This window comes from Eutrigla gurnardus (genome assembly GCF_963514095.1).
Source record: "Eutrigla gurnardus genome assembly, chromosome: 16".
In the NCBI taxonomy this organism is placed as follows: Eukaryota; Metazoa; Chordata; class Actinopteri; order Perciformes; family Triglidae; genus Eutrigla; species Eutrigla gurnardus.
Genome location: NC_139927.1, coordinates 96,967 through 117,649, shown reverse-complemented (window position 1 = coordinate 117,649; position 20,683 = coordinate 96,967). Strand labels below are relative to the sequence as shown.

Below are 20,683 nucleotides of genomic sequence, written 5' to 3'. Positions count from 1 at the left end.
TCAAATGAATTTTGGTAGCTGGAGACTTAGCTTTTGGCTAACTTAAGCTAACCTTACGGCTAACGTCATTGAAGCAAGTATGGCTGGTTCTCTACTTTACAAACTGTAACCTAATTATAAGGCCAGTTTCATCCACTTAAAACTTGTTAATGTTACATCTTGAATTGATTTAGGGCCACGGAACAGTTGAGTCAGCAGCCAGAAACCTGGTGTCTTTGCTGCTGAACACTATGGCCACAAACTCAACAAGCTCAACAAGGCCGACAGAGACAGAAAACTCTGCCCCTAGAAATGTCACTGTGCAGCAAGAGATGGCAAGGTTAGTAATTCAGTCACGTATAATCATTTTCATTTTTTTTTAAAAACCATGATGAAATGTATTCAGTCCACATCGTAAATGCAGTGTGGTATGTCCTGTCTGTTTAACTGCTAAGATGTTAAAGTTCAAATATGCATTTTCAGCCACCTTCAGACAAGACTTTTGATTGTAATCACGTTGGAAAAAAGTATATACATGCTATTTCGAATTTTAGTGCAACACTTGAATGTCATTAAACTCATATAAACGTACGTTTAATCCACAGATCTTTTCCAGGATATTTCAAATCCAATTTTAATCGTGGTAAAAAGAGGTGTTTGACTGCCACGAAGCATGTTGTTAACATAAACAGTAAAACAACTGCTCTCAATTTTAATCTGCTGCCAAAAAATACATGCCACACACCATTGCCAACTGAGGAGCTTGAACTCCTCCAAGCGGGCTTGGGAAGACAAACCGTGTCTTTTCCTGAAGATGTTGACCACATGGAGGTACAGTTGTCAGTCCAGTTATTTGACTTATAATTAAAGATAGTTATTTTACTTAAGCCTAGGTTATGTGTAACTGTCAATGCTTCTCTCTCTCTCTTTTTACTTAACCAAGATTTCAAAGCTCCTGGCTGACACATATCCAAAAATGGAGGATCTTCATGGAGGGTGGCTCTTGCATAAGGCAACAGGTTTGTAAGATTAAGATTGTTTTGTTGACTCCCATTTATTTTTTGTGTACATAAACCCTTATGATACATTCATCACATGTTGTAAGCATTAGAGATACTGTTTTTCTACAAAACAGATTCATTTAAAACATTTTTTAAGATCTCTTTCTCTCAATGAAGGTGGCAGTGGTCGACGAAAGCTTACTGTCATTCCACCAGAAGCAGAGGGGTATTCTGTCAAAGCACTGCGAGCTGTGTCAGCAGGCGGCAAAGCCACTTTTTACATAGTACCACTTCAGGAGACATTAGACACATCTCCTCTGCCTCCTGACTCACATCACTTTTCAAAAATGCCAAAGAAGACATGTTACCAGTGTAATGAAGTGATGCCTTTGCAGATGCTTGCAGTACACATTAAGACATGCAAGGGGAAACTGCCCTCTGATGAGACTGGTGATGAGGTGAGAGCAAATTGTTTTTGTTTTTTGTTACTTTTAGATAATGACACAAAAAATGTAAATTGTTTATTAAAATTATGTTTTGTACATCTGCAGTCCTCTGATGATTTATGTTTTGTGGAGAACAAGTGCAAGGTAAATCTAGCATATAACTAAAATCCACTTTAGTTCCCTTTGCACCATAAATCATCTTTTATTTCGGCTGTATGTAACATGTATGTAAATTTCAGGTGGTCTGTCCAATTTGTACCAAAGAATTCCCAGACGATGAGATCACAGTCCATGCTAGCCTATGTGGAGAGAGGTAATCTGTTTTGTTCCGCTCTGTATAATAAAGATTTTTTTCATAGATTAATGCCCATGTATACATATGCATTGTTAGGTGTTTGAAACTGTTAATTGTTTCATGTACAGCTTTGAATGTGCAGTGACTTCTGCAGCAAATGACAATAGTCCCAGTACGGCTGCTCAAACTCCAGTATGCAAACCAAAAAGGTATTTTTTTATTAAAATGAGATTTGCATGACTACATAACAAATACAGAATTATCTGCACCACCATTTACACAATCCATGTGCTTCCATGTCTTCCACAACAGCTAGTCATTACATTTTGTCATTTTGACTATTAAAAACCCAGCACATGGTGCAGTCATTTCAAATCACATGTCATTTGATAGCCCTTTCTTTCCCAAACACTGTTCAACATACTGATGGGACTGTTTAATGGCAATAATGTATACAAATTGTGTTTTGGAATTTGGGACATCTTTTATATTCTCTGTCCTCTCCCTTAAGTATGGAAGATGTATTGCACTTCCTGGAACACCAGGTTGACACCACAACAGAGTTTAAACTGTGTGTGGACAGAGAAGACCTTCCAGACAGGGGCATTCTCCAGTGGAATAGGAAAAAATCTGCATCTCCTGCCAGTGTTCTTAAGGTGGTCTTTATAGGAGAGGCAGGCATTGATACAGGAGCACTTCGGAAAGAGTTTTTGACTGGTAAGATAGCCATTTAGCTGTTTTGTTCCAATATGAAACAACATCAATAGATCACCTTAAATTGGATATTGCTTTTTTGTCGAAGATATGGTTTCAGGTATTGAAAACAGATTCTTTGAAGGAGCTGGGAACCAGGGTAAAAATCCCAAGTACTCTTTGACAGACCTTGATAATGAGAACTTCAGGTTGGTAACACATTGTTTTACACATCACCATCATATATGTAAGGACTTTTTTTTACTGATTTTTCTTCCTTCCACACAGAACTATTGGTGAAATAATGGCAGTAAGCCTTGCACAAGGTGGCCCACCACCTGCTTTTTTTAGAGAGTGGTGCTATAACTTCCTCTGCACAGGACAGTTGGACCTTCATTATCTGTCGAAGGAGGATGTGGCAGATCTAGAATCGTGTCTACTCATCAGCAGGGTGAGCACTTAGTTTACAACTGTAGAATATGAATAAGTTATTTGATAATGTTTTAACACCTATTGTATTCTTTGCTTTATTTCAACACTGCACATTTTCAGATTGAAGGTTCTGCAGATGCTCAGTCTCTGATGCTGTGTGCTGATGAAATTGTAAGCTGTGGATACACACGCCAGATCAAACTGGACAGCAAGGAAAGCATCATTCGGTAAAAGAGTTATTTTTACATCTATCAACATTTTAAATAAAGAAGTTTACTTTTCAAACAACTGTTCAATGTTTGTGTGCCTTTCTTTAAAGCGCAATTGTCTTACATTCCACAACAAGACTGATCCCAATGCTGCAGCAGCTTAGAAAGGGCATGGAACTGTATGGCCTAGTGGACCAGATGGCTTCAAACCCTGAAGCTTGCCACCCCCTTTTTGTTCCTGGAAAGATCATCAAAGTATGAATTTTAACTGCCGTTTATTCTGTTCATACAGACATTCTCCTGGTTCTGATTGTATCTTTTGTTTTTGTAGTTCCTTAATATTCTTAGTTTGAACACTTTAAAGATATTTAACCCAATCTGCATTCACTTTTTCTTAAGCCTGATGCTGATTTCATGATGATGAACTGCAAGCCAAACTTCAGTGGAAAGGGGACATCTAAGGAGAGAACTGAGAGGAAGATCATCAACTTCCTGCAAGATTTCTTGCAGGAAGTTGAAATGTCAGGTAAGAGATACTATATAGTATGCATACAAGAAAAACATTTGGATGTTTTAATGATTTTAATGTAGAGCATATATAAATGTTCTTGACTTTTTTAAAGACAATTTTGAATTGCTTTTCTTAATTCATGTTATGTGAAATATATCGATCACAGATGGGGACACAGGATCTGCAGATGGTGACACAGAGCCTCTTGCAGTGCAGCATGTGCTCCAGTGGATAACAGGGCAATCCCACATCCCCATCCTCCCTGATGAAAAGAGACATTTCCAAATAATATGCAACTTTGACCACGAATGCAGGGAGCGGCTAGGAGATCACTCAGTTTGTTACCCAATAGTGAGTGCATGCACTCGGGCTGTGACTTTTCCAGTACAGCATCTGAGCACTTACACTGAGTTTAAAAGACTCATGAGTGAAGCAGTTAGATATGGTGGTGGATTCCACAGAGTTTAACTACTGTACTGTACTGTACAGCTGATGTGCCAATTTATAAGTTAATGTTCGAATGTTACTGACATCCTGTGCAAGAATCGTGTGTACAAGTCACGACCATGTGACTGAGAATGTTCGAGAGGATCAACAGTTCTCTGAAGTTCTTCCAGGGCTTCGTCATCCAATGGGCACACAATTTCAGGAACAACAACTGCACTGTTAGCGTCTTCTTGCAGTATGGCACTCTCCCAGTCGATGCCTGGGTCTTGAAGTTCCTACAGATCCAAAAAAAAAAACATTGATACAAGTCCAGACTCAGGGCTTTGTTCTAACACAAATGTTACAAAAATGTGTATTTGTTTGCTCTATTTTTTTTATTAATAAAGAAGTTCACACTACTAGTTATTGAACAGAGAACTGTTGCCAAGTATTTCATACATCTGTCAGTTATGTCTCATCACTCACATTGATTCAGACCTCATAACCATGTCATGAGTAAATACATATTTCAAAAATATGTTTGGCCTGTGTGCTCCACAGTACAATTGCCATTTATGTCTATCATTTCATAACAAGACATATCTGCCAGCCAAACCTTTGCAACTCAACGGTTTTGTTTTTTATAAATATATTTTATGTGAACTGTGTGAACATTTTATATTGGTGTACCTCAAGTCTCTCCCCTTCGTCTAGGTCTTGTATGTGTCCCATACACCACAGCTGTTCAGGAGTGAGACCTCCCTCTGTCCGCAGAGGATGATTATTCCATCCTCCAGTGAAGGTGTTGAGGTCTACTCGGAGTCGAGGGACAAATATGTAGTGTACACCAAAGAGGTGAATCACATTAGAGATGTCAAGCAGACCATCTTCCTCCAGAGAGTGAAGAACATCATGGTATTTGCTTGTGACTGCAACCCAGACGTCACGCCAAAGTCGCTCTATTCTAGAATAAAAATGTAATCGGTTGACAGATTTATACAACAATTAGTGCTTTCATATAACAACTGAACTGCTAGAACTACTAATAATTATACAGTCAAAAATGTCAAGACTGAAAAAACAACTAACCTCTGGTTGTGGACACTCTTTCCAGAGATAAAGCTTGCCCTTCCTGTTCCCCTTGTGGCAAACATGAAGTGTGCAATGTCCACATTTTCCACTCCCTGATCTGCCCTTACCCTAAGATGAAAAGACATTTTAATGACACTTAACAAGCTTTACTTAAACTTTATGGAGATGACATGATCTTGTTGTTAGTATATCATATTAAATTAATAAAATCTGAAAGGTCAAAAACTGCCAGTTTTCCCAAAATGTGTTCCTTTTGTCAGGACAATATACCTTGATGGTAAGCCATGAAGCTGGGTTGATCTCAAGAAGAATGAGAATGCTGTTGATGCTCTGTTATTTGTTGCAGCATCCAGGTACAAGATCTGCCATAAAACCATATGGAAAATGTTCTGCTTTTATCTGTTGTATTTTAGTCTTATGGCTGGCCTCTGAGCTTTTACTGTTGTATTATACACAATTTTAATCTGAAATACACAACTATGCTCCCTTAAGATGCTTTGTAATTGAAAGGTATAGCAAGATGTAATTCATTTTTTGATCTTAACAGGAATTCTATACTGACCTCTACTGGCCAATGCAATTATTCTGTTAATAGCTAAGCTGATAGGGCTCAACCAGCATTAGCTGGAGACAAAATGTACACAATTTGATCGAACCTACATGGATCAAAGAATTTTACATCTTAAGTAACTGATTAGGATCTCCTGTTCCCCTGTTTTGACTTTGAGATCTTCATACAATATCCATTTTAAGCTCTAAATTGAAAATCCAAACAATCTACATTAAGCTGGTAACATTAACAATGAAACAAGAACTCAATTACCTTCCTCGAGTAGCCATCCACTCCACCAAAGATCACAATATTGTACCTGACCAAGAGAGAGAAATAGTGTCAAATATAAGTATGACTGTTGGCATGATATGCCTCATTCACTATGAAGATAATTTAATAAACAAGCTACTTTATCTACCTTATCAGTTTGTGATTTGTGTCAATGTGGACCAAGGAGAGTGGGCCTCGCACAGAATAACTTCTTCGCACAACACACCCTAGTTCTGTGATGCGTGAGAAGATCCCTGCAGCATCTATACGATGCATGGAGGCCATCATTCTCCACCACTGAACACGGAGGCCCATTGAAACCAAATGGCCTTGAACCATTCGATAACCAGCATTTGGCATCTGACTTTTAATAACTGAAATGATGTCGTCAAGCTCTTGGTCCGTCGCTGTGCTGTATGATCCTCTTACAGACAAGCCAAATTCTTGCATTCTCCTATAAATTGTTCTTCTGGAAACACTGAGGCATTTTGCGATGCAGGAAACTGGCAGATGTGTGTCCAGCAAATTCTTCAGTTTTTCTCTCTCTATTACAATTTTGGGGTGACCACAATCTGGACCAACTTCTATTTCCTGTTCCACAATGGGCATGGAGCTGGCATTAATTTCCAACTGGACAACATGAAGAAGGTTTTGGAGTGCTTCTGTGATCTCTGACACACCGCCTATCTGCTCAGAGAATGACTCAAACAGAATAAGGTTATGGCGAGTCAGGAACTCAAAATAATCTAAATTTAGTGGTTGTTGGTTTGTGGCAGATTGTAGTCTGGTGAGAAGTCTCTCCATCAACTGCTGTCTCAACATTGCCTGTGGAAAGACAGAGCTCAGATCAAACATCAAACATCTTATCAAGGATTTTCCAGCCGCATCTCATCTACCGTAACCATTTGTTTTGGTTCATCTAAAACAACTGGTTACCTTGATCTCATCTTAGAAAATAACTGAACGTAATTATTAAGGTGTGTTCACTCAATGCTGTGGCTATATTGACCACTGCATTACAGCTCCATACGACTCTACACATTATGACCAACAAATACTTTTAACATAACAAGAGGATTTTGTGTGATGAACAGTGAAACACAGAAGCACCGCGCTATTTAGGCTTTTCTGGTTAAGTTTTCTGTCTCTGTCGGCCTTGTTGAGCTTGTTGAGTTTGTGGCCATAGTGTTCAGCAGCAAAGACACCAGGTTTCTGGCTGCTGACTCAACTGTTCCGTGGCCCTAAATCAATTCAAGATGTAACATTAACAAGTTTTAAGTGGATGAAACTGGCCTTATAATTAGGTTACAGTTTGTAAAGTAGAGAACCAGCCATACTTGCTTCAATGACGTTAGCCGTAAGGTTAGCTTAAGTTAGCCAAAAGCTAAGTCTCCAGCTACCAAAATTCATTTGATTTCAAACGGTCAGATAATAGCAGGTTTCGTCAAAGACATTGCAAACAATAACGCAATATCACAAAACTAGAAATTCATAACTCACCTGACGTTGTGGCGTATTATTTTCACGATGTGATTCTGCCATTCTGCCGGCTGGGAATCTAAAATCCCACTCGTTCGTTTGTTATGGAAGCGTTGTGATTGGATACGTAACAGCCAATCAGAATTGAGCTTCTCCAAGTCTCTGATTGGTTGCTAGGTGGCACATTTGTAACGCTGTGCCAGGTTGAGCGAGCGTAAAGACAAAGTTGAGCGCGCACAGAGGGGACAGATTGAGAGCGCGCGTGCAGCGGTCTGCAGCGCAGCTAGCAAGAGTTTGAGAGAGGGCATTAGTAAAACTGAGTGAGAGTAATCTATTTTTGCCTGCTCAAATGACATTATGTTTTGCTCGCCTATCATTTCTCTTCAAAATATCATTTCTGTGCTCGCAAAATATATTTTTCTGCGCTCAAAATCTCACATTGCTCCTTCATGAATGTGGCACAAATATAACGCCATAGGCCTGGGGCAGGCATGGTAATCAACACGAGAGGGTGGGGGAGTCAAGACAGCGGAAACAACAAGGACCAGGAAGTACGAGACAGGAAATGACTCTGAGGGCAAAATAAAACAGGAAATCAAAACCAATGAAACAGAACATGACAAAAACACACATCATGACAGGTTTCACTTCCCATGGAGGTACAGTCGCAGGATCTATATTCATAGAACATATTTTATACATAGTTACGACACACGAGTGTGTACAATGAATGTCTATAACCCTCCACTATACCATGTGTTCATACTGATTACTCTACAAACACATGTTACTGGGACACTGTTACTGTTTTCTGTGATTAAACATGAAGAGTTAACCTAATCTTGTTGTTCTCTTCTCTATTTAGATCACAACGGAAACCATGGGTAAGTACTTCTGTTTCTACCATTGTTATTGTGTTTTCAACAAAGAAACTACTATCATTACAATAAATATTAAACTCAATGCAACATTCATGTAATTGTGGAAGTAAATGTGGTACAACTCATAGTACTAGTACAAACACTACTACTTCAACTTCTTCTCTTCTTATAACATTATGTTCTGCTGCTGAATCTTCTCTTCATCCACCAGGGGTAACTTCGAGGGCAATAACAACCGGGGGGGGGCCACGTCTGGTAACAACCAGTGTGGTTACGGGTATGGAGCTCAGGAAGAGCAGCTGGACAAACGTTCAGATCGTTACCACTGAGACCAGACTCGTTCTCACTCGACTGAAGAAGCCACTTCACTGAAAATTCCTGCTTCTTGCTGTTCAACATAAGAAATGTCAACCAATTGTTCATAATAAATATGTGCTTACTTGGTAAATTGAGGAATTTTGAAGTGGTTGGTGAGAATGGTGTCGTGAATAAATAAGCATTCTAAAAAATCTAATTCTGTCTATTGTCTTATTAAAAATGTAATGAAATGTTTGTGTTTTTCAACAATTTAAAGTGGTCATCAGTCATTCAGTTCTTTTTTTCCTCCAAATTCTTTTATTGAGTTTTGGCAGACAGATAAAAAGAGAAAAGTACAACAGTTGTATCATACATCATTGCATCTGCTTTAAGGTGGGAAAAGAAAAGAAAAACCCCGACATACCTCCCACTATCCCTCCCAACAGCCCATGTCAGACGTAGTCACAGTAAACAACGAAGCAATTACATAACACATAACATAAGGAGATAATTCAGGTACAATGAAACAAAATAGATCAAAAATTGTTGAAAATATTAAAAAAAATTAGAGTAACAAAAAAATAGATAAATATAAAAAAATAAAGGGGGGGGGGGTGCTCTCTCCTTCCAAGTATTAGGAAGTATCCTCAGCAGCATCAGGAATAACAGTGAGACTATCACTAATAAAAGCCAGCAGTGGGTCTCAAGTTTTGTGGAATGCTGTCAAAGATCCCTTCTGTGAGAACCTTAACTTCTCTAACTGTAGGCATTGTAACATTTCATGTATCCAACTATTGTGAGTCGGGGGAGAAACATGTTTCCATATAAGGAGAATGGTACGTCTGGCGAGCAGGTTGGTAAAGGCCACGACACGCTGTGTAGTGATGGACAGATTTTTAAAAGGAGGGAGCAGTCAGGGATTTGGTTCCAAATTTGTGTTAAGAGCCTGTAGAGGATTTGAAATATATCGGACCAGAACTCAGCAAGTTTTGGGCACGTCCAGAACATGTGTGTGATCAGCTGGGGACTGCTTACAATGCTTACAAGCATCACTGTGACTAGGGTGTATCTTAACCTATTTAGCATTGGTGAAATGGGCTCTGTGAAGCACCTTCCACTGTAATAGGCCGTGCCTGGCACAAATCGAGGATGAGTGAACCAGTTTTAAATGTCCCTCCACTGGACCTCAGTAACGTCTACCCCAAATCCTTTTCCCATGGATTTTTAGGCGATACAGTGGGGACTGGGCTCAGAAGAGCAATCTTATTATAAATGACAGATATCAGTCTTCTGTGTTGTATGTTGAGAGACAGGAACTGGTCCATCTCAGCTTCAGGGGGACGGTTCGGAAAATGAGGGAATTGCTTTTGGATAAAATGTCTCATTTGAGGGTATCGAAAAAAGTGGCTATTAGGCAGGCTGCATTTGTCCGACATAGATGCAAAGGACGTAAAAACACCCTCGTCATGCAGGTCATGAAGCGATTTGAGGCCCTAATCCGACCATATGCCAAATGTAGGATCGGTGCAGGAAGGGAGAAACGCATAGTTATTCAACACTGGGGCAAGGATCGAAGCACTTTGCAAGCCGTACTGCTTCCTGAACTGGATCCAAATTTTAATGGTATTGGTGAGGACCAGATTGGGTGAGACCCTATGGACAGTCATGGGGAGCTGTGAGCAAATCGTGGAGTGCAAAGAGCAGGAGGAATAATAACAATACAGAGTATTTCCATAATATAATACATTATCATCAGTTCTGTGTCTGAAATCAAATTTCAAATATGGTGGTAATACTATGTATAATATACCAAACACACGGGGTTGACACAAATAAACAAGAGTTCATGTTTGCACCTGGGACACCTTAATGTTGCACCATGATGATGATCTGGTCTTGATCCTGATTCACTCTACAGAGAAGTCAGTCACCTTAATCATCGTGAGTCATCTTCTTCAAACCCACTGAAGTTCATAACCGAGAAAGAGGAAGAAAGTAGAAGATCTGAGTTAAGTTCTGCATTAGAGGTATCAATCATCATTATAAAGTGTACTACTTTTCATCTCTGCATGATGTTTACTTTGCTGCAAACTGCAGGAATAACATGAAGGGGTTTCATTCACAGAAGTATACGCACCTGAACTTGTGTAAGAGAATTTTGTGTTTTCCTTGACATGCATTAACATTTACATTTAGGACATGTGTTAGTGGGTCATGCTATGCAGTCGAGGAGGTGAAGTCTGAACAGGTGAGTCTTGAGTTTTTTTTCAGAAGAACACAGGAAATGAAGTGTTTGGTGCTGAAGATTTCCACCATGAACCTGCCTATGCAGAGTACTACCTGAATAAAGTACCCTTTACATTGCAGGAAAAAAACTGCATCATATACTTTAGACTATAGGTCCAATCGCTTTCTGCTGTCAGTTTTTAAGTGTTTTTGTAGTTATTTTTGTCTGTGAATGTTTTGCCAGTTTTTGCATTTATTTTGTTTGTCTTTGTGGACACTCTGTATTTTGGGCCTTGAGTCTTTTACAGGTTTTCATTCTTTTAAATTTCTGATTCAGAACAAAGAGAAAACTACGGAAGCTGGAGAAGAAGAAAACACATTGAAAACAGTTATAGACTATAGAAAAAAAGTTAGACGGCAGTTTTTTTCAGTTTCTTTGGAAAGATAACAGATCAGACATTTACCATCACATTGCAACATGCAATGAAACTGCGTTTGGTTAACCTTCCTGGATTGCCAAATTCTGGGTAAACAATGACTAAAGGAGTTCATCCATTGCTATAAAAAGAGACATGGATGTACTGGACCATCACAGATATTTACATCACATTGCTCACTCAAGTTCTCTTTGACAGCCTCCTGCATACTTTGACTCAGAGAAAGGTAAGGACTAAATATGTATTCCTCATTTACTGACAGTAGGACCAGGACAGTTGTTAGACATCTGTTCAGTTGATATGTATTCTGGCTTAAAACCTGCATGATAAAAGGAGTAAAAATTAACAACTTTCTTCTTAAAAGTCACTAACTGTGGCCTCTGTCGTATGTTTGCTTCTTGTTTTTCAGGATGAAGTGCATCGCGCTCTTTCTTGTGTTGTCCATGGTCATCCTCATGGCTGAAGTCGAAGGGGGTGTCATTATCAGAGGAGGTACAGTTGCAGAATCTATATTCATAGAGTGTGTAATGTGTGTTGTAGAATGTTTCCAGTTTGCGAAGCACAAAAACTAAAAGCACTTTCCAACTGTAGTGTTTGAACGCAGGACTTCAAGCATTAGCCGATCACTTGAATAACCAACCGATTTAATAAGGAAGTGATACATGATGGCATGTTGCCATGAAGGGCTTCATGAATCCATAGAAAGTGATTTACTTTGGGATCAACATATCATCTAATCCCTCAAAGTTATATGAGTCTGTATGCTCTTTCAGTGATAATACCTAAAGCTTGGGTAGGGCATTTATTTCAGAAGCATGTTTTGATGTTTGCCGAAGTCAATCATTCATTTCAAATGAATGTACCGCTATGTGGACACATGACTTGTGCATTACTTACGACACACAAGTGTGTACAATGAATGTCTATAACCCTCCACTATACCATGTGTTCATACTGATTACTCTACAAACACACGTTACTGGGACACTGTTACTGTTTTCTGTGATTAAACATGAAGAGTTAACGTAATCTTGTTGTTCTCTTCTCTATTTAGCTCACAACGGAAACCATGGGTAAGTACTTCTGTTTCTACCATTGTTATTGTGTTTTTAAAGGTCCCATATTATGAAAAACAGGTTTTCTCTGGTCTCTACACCTACAAACTGGTCCTCCCTGAGCCTGTCAACTCCCAGAATGAGGAGAACAAGCGACTCCTGCATGGTCTCTGCAGCGCCCCCACTGGTACAATGGCGCACTTACGGGCTGTTTAGATTCAGCTCCCGTGGTTACGCAACAAAGTGAGTCATTTGTTTCTCAACCGAACTCCTCTGATGATAGGAGATATCGAGAGGGGGCGTTCATCACCGAGGTGAAGTTTGGTGTGTCCTGCGGTGAGACAGCTCTGAGATAGCGGTGTTTCACAATGTCGTCAGTCAGAGACACGCACATTGCTCTGTTGTTGGTTGTACAAATCAACATAAGTGCTTATATTCTGTCCCAGCTACAGAAGAACAGAACAGACGGCGGTTGCGTTTCATTTTTAATGACAATGTGCCGGCTACGGTCCGTGTTAGCTTGTATGTGTGTGCTAACCACTCCACATCGGACTGCTTCAGTAACGAGGGTCGGTACAAAGCTGGCTTTGCATTGACACTGACCCTCGTAAAGGATCTGTCCCAACCATACGGGACCCAGCAACTTCACCTGAGCCACATAGGCGAGCCATAGCGATACATCCACGTAAACATTGGCGCATGCTAGCGTAAGCGGCATCGTCTCCGTCTCTCTCCAAGTAGGCGATGACAGACGGAGCTGCTGTGTGAAATTGATGAAAATCAGTCAAATATGGGACCTTTAAATAAGAAACTACTATTGTTACAATAAATATTAAACTCAATGCAACATTCATGTAATTGTGGAAGTAAATGTGATACAACTCATAATACTAGTACAAATACTACTTCTTCTTCTTCTTCTTCTTCTTCTTCTTCTTCATCCACCAGGGGTATCTTCGTGGGCAATAACAACCAGGGGGGGGTTGTGTCTGGTAACAAGCAGTGGCAGCCCCTGATGGGTCTGCTTGTTCCTCTTCAACCTAAGAATTGTGAACTGCCAACACCATCTGTTCCAGAATAAAGACATAATTGGCTGAAGGAGGAGTTTTAATGTGGTTGATGAGAATGGTGTTGTGAACAAATAATCAATACATATAAAATCTAATGCTTTCTATTGTCTTATTTAAAAATGTAATTTAATGTTTGTGTTTTTAATGATCTGTTGTCAGGAAGTAATGGGAGGAGGAATTCTTTAAGGATTAACATATCATCTATATTCGCCCGTTTGCTCTTCCTGTGATAATATTTCAAACTTGGGTAGGGCATTTATTTCAGGAGCATGTTTTCATATATTTGTCAAAATTATCTTTAAATCCTGAGAGCAATCACACTGTCAACACCACAAATATTGGATATTCACTCATAACACACTCAAGAGGCTCCAGCAAAAACACCAACATCCATCCAGCTTTGCATCATCCTGGTTATGATTATATTCACTTTCTTTAATCCTTAGTTGGTCAATAAATACCCCTATATCATTAAGTTGTTGTCTGTGTATATTTCTTCTGAGTAGAATAAGCAAAGATCCCTATTTCAAGGATTTATGATCTAAGGAAGCGAGATTGATTTATTGAAATTATATTGAATGGTTCTCAACTGATTAATAGTGGTTATCAGTCATTAAAGTGAACTCTGTAAATTCCTGTTGACCCACAGGTGGTGCCCCAATTAATTAAAGAGTGCAGATATTAATATAAATATTAATATACTGTATATCATTATGAATATTAATATTGTCCTGAAGCCCCTACAATAGTGTTATCACAGAAATTTAACAACATGAGGAACAAAATGCAACTACGCTCCTGTGCTTCAACCACCACAACAACAAACCAAAATGGCTGCATGTGACCGGCTTCCCTTCTTGCCACTGCACACAGTCAGATCAGGACTATACAGATATGCTTCCATATAAACACAAACATATTCAAACTGGTGACAGAGCATCAAATGATTCTGTATGGATGGCACTACATCATTTTCCACCATAACTTTTCAGAGGAATAACAATGCAGAGTATTTCCATAATATAATATAATACAATACATTATCATCAGTTCTGTGTCTGAAATCAAATTTCAAATATGGCGGTAATACTATGTATAATATACCAAACACACGGGGTTGACACAAATAAACAGGAGTTCATGTTTGCACCTGGGACACCTTCTATAGTTAATGTTGATTCACTCTACAGAGAAGTCAGTCACCTTAATCATCGTGAGTCGTCTTCTTCAAACCCACTGAATTTCATAACTGAGAAAGAGGAATGTGGCAGAGCGTCGGTAATGCTCCGACCTGTGTGCGCGCTCTCTCTCTCGCTCCGTAGCTCGGAGACCGGGCCGGGAGCGCGTGGTAAAACTGTGGACCGGGACCTGTATCTCGCAGTTCAGCAGCTATACAGACTTTTTCCCAGTTCCTGGACTCTGTTCTCCCCATGGTAGGACGTTGGGTGCACACTCGGCGCCTACATGGCACATACACATACACACACACACACACGCTCACCTGCTGCTGGGAGGTCAGGTGACCACGGACTGAACTAACATTATTGTTTGTATTGAAAATGGTCAAATTAGAGACTTCCAGTGTAAATAATGGTGCAGCCATATGGAGGGTTGTTAGTGCTGATATGGAAATTTTGTACTTCTTGATGAGAAATATCTGAACTGAAGACTTACACATGAGAAGGTTTGGTGTGAATGTAAATGTGTCCTGTGACCTGTGACCTGTGGCCTGTGGCCATTTGTGTGTGTTTTGCAACCCATGGGTGTTTTGCGACATGGGTGTTTTGCGACATGGGTGTGGTTTATGACCCAGGTGGGGTTTGCAACCCATGCAAGGTTTAGATAAACATCAGAGTTTACGACTTCCATCCCTGTGAACTGAGTGAAAACACACCCACAAGAAGATGGATAAATATCATGTTCGTCTCACAACACTTTGAGTCTACACATTGTAACAGACCAGCATGTTGCTCTGTGAATTCTCCTCTTGATCAAGATTAAATCCCTGTTTGGACCTTGAGCTGACTCCGATCTCCTTCCTCCAGTTCTATACCAACGGGTAATTATTTTAACAAGTGCCATAATATTGGAGTGTAAGTGAATTGGTTTTATGTGTTTTGGGGCTAATTTTTTCAAGTATGTTTCTAAACCCCTATGCTGGGTTAATTGGTTTGCCCAGGGGAGGGGCAAAGGGGGTATATAAAGGGAGCTCAGATCACTTGAAGAGGGCTTTTTTGGTTGAGAGACATGTGGGTCCCAGTTGCTGCCGTGATTTTTGTAAAAATTGTAAATATACCTGCTACTTTTTTTTGCCACCTGAGGGTATTTTACTTTGGTTTGCTGTAAATAAAATTCACCGCACTAAAGTTCGCCGACTGAGTCATCATCTTTCCATTGAAAAATAACGAACCCCGACATTTGGTGTCAGAAGTGGGATGGCCAGTCGAAGAGGGCACACCCGGTACAGCGGAAAACGTACTGGACTGCGCTCACAAAAGCAGGAAGCAACTCCGGACAGAGCTGGGGAGGAGGCAGCCTGGGCCACAGAGGAAGAGGATGAAGGCGGTGCGGGAACTTCGGGTGACAGAGGGGAGCTGCTTGCGGTCATGAGAACCTTTCTGAAGGGGCAGCAAAGGAGAGAGGAGGTGTTGTTGGCAGAGCTCAGAGGACTCAGAGCTTCATTTCCTGCTCCGCCCCTGCAGCAGCCGGGGGCACCGAGGCTGCTACCACCGAGCCCAGCACGGAGGGCCACACCGTCGGATGGGTCGATGATGAGCCTCCGCCTGGACTTGCCGACTCCAGCTCCTCGGCTATGCGGCAGTTCGCCAAGGATTGGGGGTAGCAGCGTAGAAGAACCTCCTAGGCCTGAGGGCAGGCCCTATGGTGACCCCAAGATACTGCAGTACCTGGCTGGGGAGGACATTGAGAATTACCTACTTCGCTTCGAGCGTATCGCCAGGACGTGGGGTTGGCCAGAGGGTGAGTGGGCATGTCGCCTGGTGCCGCTACTCTCTGGAAAAGCACTAGAGGCTTACACTGCTATGGACGAGGAAAGAGCTCACTTGTACCCGGACCTGAAGGCAGCGCTCCTGACCAAGTTCGACATCTCACCGGAGACGTATCGCCAGCAGTTCCGGGCCATGGCAGTTCCACCAGGAGAGAACCCGACAGAGACTTACCACCGCTTAAAGGGTCTCTACCGTCGATGGATTTGGCTGGAGCAGCATACAAAGGAACAGATCGGTGAGCAGGTCATTTTGGAGCAGCTGCTGCAAGTCTTCCCGGCAGACATCCGCACCTGGGTAAAGGAGCACAAGCCGACAGATGGGCTAGCTGCCAGCAAGCTAGCGCTGCAGTACCCTAACGCACGGAGGGGAGGCCCGACTGCCTACCAGAGTGGTCCCGGTCGTCAGGTTTCATCGCAGCCCAGACCAGCAGCCGGGGCCAGCCAGCTGCCGCCTGGAGAACCCCGGCCCGCATCTCGCCAGCGCAGCCCCGGTAAGGAGCTCATCTGTTTTTACTGCCAGCAAGCAGGGCACAAGGCTTCTCTCTGCCCCATTAGAAAAACGAAGCTTAGCGGGGCATGTTACACTCCTCGGGCTGAGCTTGCGAGTGCTGAGGGAGGTCAACAGCGTTTTAAAGACATTACCATTAATGGCAAACCTGTGACTGCTCTGGTTGACTCAGGGAGTTTCCCGACACTGGTCCGAAGGGAGTTGGTGCCAACGGGCGTTGTGGATTATACCAGACAGGAAGACATTTTGTGTGTGCACGGGGACAGTCATTCCTACCCCACAGCGGAGGTGACTGTGGTGGTGGATGAGCAACCTTACCTGATGACTGTGGGGGTGGTGGAAAGGTTACCTGTTGCTGCTATCCTGGGTTGGGACTTACCGGTGTTACTGGACGTGCTGCTGGAGGCCGGGCCCAAAGACAGAGACCTGGGGAAGGGTTTGTCCGGTCATGTGATCACCCGTGCCCAGGCCAAAGCGGGGGTGCTGGCTGGCCCAGGGCAGGAAAAGGAGCCTGATCCAGAATTCTTCCTGGTCCAGGAACAAACAGGAACAGAATATGTACTGGTCATATTTTTTTTCTCTCTCTCTTTCTTGCTGACTGTATTTATTTTTTTGGGGTGCAAGTGGAATTTGGCAGGGGGGAATGTAACACAATATGTATGGGATTCCACTTGCCTTGTATTGGAAATGTATTTTTGGGAGTTTAGTGGCTCAACATTGCCCTCTTTCAGTGGCAGTTTATGAATGCCAAGTGCACGTTAGAAACGCTGCCAGTTAATGAGAGGTGCGATCGAGGTGAGTTGCAAAGTGCAGCACTGTATACAATTATTGTGTATTTATGTCAAAATTCTCTCTTGTATGAATATACGTACTGTGGTTATTGAAGATGTTAATGTGCAAGCTATGAGTGAGTCGCAAGCTACAAGTGAACATTCCAGCACTTGTAGGTGCTGGAATGTTCATTTAATGGTGTAAACACAATTTTTCAATTAGCTTGTTAGCCTCGGTGCTAACATTAACTTGCGGTTCTGTTGTAGTGTGCTGCACGCAAGCTGCCTGTCGAGCCTGTATGTGACCAGTACATATTCTGTTCCTGTCCAGTTTGTCCAGAATAAATGGTGTCACGAACTGCAACGCAAGCCTCCTGGCCATCATTAAACACAACGCAGAGTCCAGGGGTTGATCCAGCCAGCTACAACAAAGTGTAGTTGAACCTGGTTACATACACTCAACAAAAATATAAACGCAACACTTTTGTTTTTGCTCCCATTTTTCATGAGATGGACTTAAAGATCTAAAATTCATTCCAGATACACAATATTACCATTTCTCTCAAACATTGTTCACAAATCTGTCTAAATGTGTGCATGAGAGGTATCAATCATCATTATATACCATTTGTTACGCCCGGCTCTGAGGCCGCAACAACACAAAGGGCAAGGCAGCGCGATGTAGCAAAAATACAATATTTATTGAGGTGACAACAAAGGAAATGTGCGATGGGGTGTGGGAGTGAGCGTCAGTGGTGTGTGCAGGTGTTTGAGTGGTATGCAGTATGTGTGGTGCATGTTGTCAGGTGCAGAGCATAACAAAAGAGGTGCAGCAGGTTGAAGGTCTCTGGGATGAGTTTGAGAGCGAGGCAGCCCCCGGCAGGGGTATATATCAGCCAGCCAATCAGGGAACCATACACAGGTGCTTCCAGCCGGTCCGCAATCAGCAGCCTGTAAACACACCCACACAGCAGACACACCCACGCCGACACACACAGACAGGACACAGCCATAGGCTGGGGCCGTAACACATTATATACATTATATATACCATAAGGTACACTGCTTTTCATCTCTGCATGATATTATGTACACACACACATAAAGCCCAAGCCCAGCTCCTGAAAAACAGCCCCACACCATAATCCCCCTCCACCAAACTTTACACGTGGCACAATGCAGTCAGACAAGTACCATTGTCCTAGCAACCACCAAACTAGGCATGAGCCATGAGCCATGTGTCTCAGCTTCTGCTGCAACTGCTAACTATATTCCTGAACCGGTTGAATTAGCTAGTTGATCTACAATAACTAACTCAAACTACAAAAAACGAATCATAGTTTTTAGAACTCCACCTGTCCATTTCACCTCATGCTGTATTTTGGCTTCAAGTCTTAAAATTCGTCTTAAAAATCGTTTTTTTTTTAAATTCTGATTCAGAACGAAAAGAGAAAACTACGGAAGCTGGAGAAGAAAATGAACTAAAAAACTGTTAAGAATATATAAAAAAAAGTCAGAAGGCAGTTTTTTTCAGTTTCTTTGGAAAGATAACAGATCAGACATTTACCACAACATTGCAACATGCAATGAGACTGCGTTTGGTTTACCTTACTGGATTGCCAAATTCTGGGTAAACAATGACTAAAGGAGTTCATCCATTGCTATAAAAAGAGACATGGATGTACTGGACCATCACAGAGATTTACATCACATTGCTCACTCAAGTTCTCTTTGACAGCCTCCTGCATACTTTGACTCAAAGAAAGGTAAGGACTAAATATGTATTCCTCATTTACTGACAGTAGGACCAGGACAGTTGTTAGACATCTGTTCAGTTGATATGTTTTCTGGCTTAAAACCTGCATGATAAAAGGAGTAAAAATGAACAACTTTCTTCTTAAAAGTCACTAACTGTGGCCTCTGTCGTATGTTTGCTTCTTGTTTTTCAGGATGAAGTGCATCGCGCTCTTTCTTGTGTTGTCCATGGTCGTCCTCATGACTGAAGTTGAAGGGGGTTACTATTTCTATGGAGGTACAGTCGCAGAATCTATATTCATAGAACATATTTTATACATAGTTACGACACGAGTGTGTACAATGAATGTCTATAACCCTCCACTATACCATGTGTTCATACTGATTACTCTACAAACACGTTACTGGGACACTGTTACTGTTTTCTGTGATTAAACATGAAGAGTTAACCTAATCTTGTTGTTCTCTTCTCTATTTAGTTCACAATGGAAACAATGGGTAAGTACTTCTGTTTCTACCATTGTTATTGTGTTTTCAACAAAGAAACTACTATCATTACAATAAATATTAAACATGGAACTCTTGTATCATGGAATTAAATGATACAACTCATCATTTAGTACTAGTACAAACACTACTACTTCAACTTCTTCTCTATAACATTATGTTCTGCTGCTGAATCTTCTCTTCATCCACCAGGGGTAACTTCGAGGGCGATAACAACCAGGGGGGGGCCACGTCTGGTAACAACCAGGGGGGTTACAGTTATGGAGCTCAGGAAGAGCAGCTGGACAAACGTTCAGATCGTTACCACTGAGACCAGACTCGTTCTGACTCGACTGAAGAAGCCACTTCACTGAAAATTCCTGCTTCTTGCTGTTCAACATAAGAAATGTCAACCAATTGTTCATAATAAATATGTGCTTACTTGGTAAATTGAGGAATTTTGAAGTGGTTGGTGAGAATGGTGTCGTGAATAAATAAGCATTCTAAAAAATCTAATTCTGTCTATTGTCTTATTAAAAATGTAATGAAATGTTTGTGTTTTTCAACAATTTATAGTGGTCATCAGTCATTCAGTTCTTTTTTTCCTCCAAATTCTTTTATTGAGTTTTGGCAGACAGATAAAAAGAGAAAAGTACAACAGTTGTATCATACATCATTGCATCTGCTTTAAGGTGGGAAAAGAAAAGAAAAACCCCGACATAACTCCCACTATCCCTCCCAACAGCCCATGTCAGACGTAGTCACAGTAAACAACGAAGCAATTACATAACACATAACATAAGGA

The 20,683-nt window shown here is 41.3% G+C and overlaps 1 protein-coding gene and 2 long non-coding RNA genes across 6 annotated transcripts in view; all 3 read left to right on the top strand.

The window, feature by feature from the left end:
* The window catches only part of LOC311027025, a 53,281-nt gene extending 32,887 nt beyond the window's left edge, over positions 1-20,394 (top strand). The window contains exons 1-3 of one of the 2 annotated variants that reach the window (XR_014598553.1): positions 19,585-19,669; positions 19,872-19,890; positions 20,092-20,394. This is a non-coding gene — a long non-coding RNA (uncharacterized lncRNA). Of the gene's footprint in view, positions 1-8,251; positions 8,271-8,478; positions 19,670-19,871; positions 19,891-20,091 lie in introns of those variants that run through there. The other variant, XR_014598554.1, reaches the window with a different exon arrangement.
* On the top strand, positions 152-5,299 carry LOC311026599 (uncharacterized protein). 3 transcript variants are annotated; one of them, XM_084030257.1, is made up of 14 exons: positions 152-319; positions 585-810; positions 923-998; positions 1,158-1,438; positions 1,532-1,570; positions 1,666-1,739; positions 1,850-1,930; positions 2,233-2,438; positions 2,524-2,623; positions 2,703-2,865; positions 2,967-3,073; positions 3,166-3,310; positions 3,455-3,581; positions 3,733-5,299. In XM_084030257.1, exons 1-14 carry the CDS (start codon positions 231-233, stop codon positions 4,032-4,034), a joined length of 2,016 nt encoding a protein of 671 aa, XP_083886383.1. In that variant the 5' UTR covers positions 152-230; the 3' UTR covers positions 4,035-5,299. The 3 variants fall into 3 exon arrangements, with proteins under 3 accessions (XP_083886383.1, XP_083886382.1, XP_083886381.1); XM_084030256.1 differs by having other exon boundaries at positions 1,158-1,570; positions 3,193-3,310; XM_084030255.1 differs by having other exon boundaries at positions 1,158-1,570.
* Positions 11,359-13,827, top strand: LOC311027026. Its single transcript, XR_014598555.1, has 4 exons — positions 11,359-11,453; positions 11,637-11,719; positions 12,282-12,300; positions 13,231-13,827. It is a non-coding gene; the product is annotated as an uncharacterized lncRNA (long non-coding RNA).
* Positions 20,395-20,683: the final 289 nt, after the last annotated feature.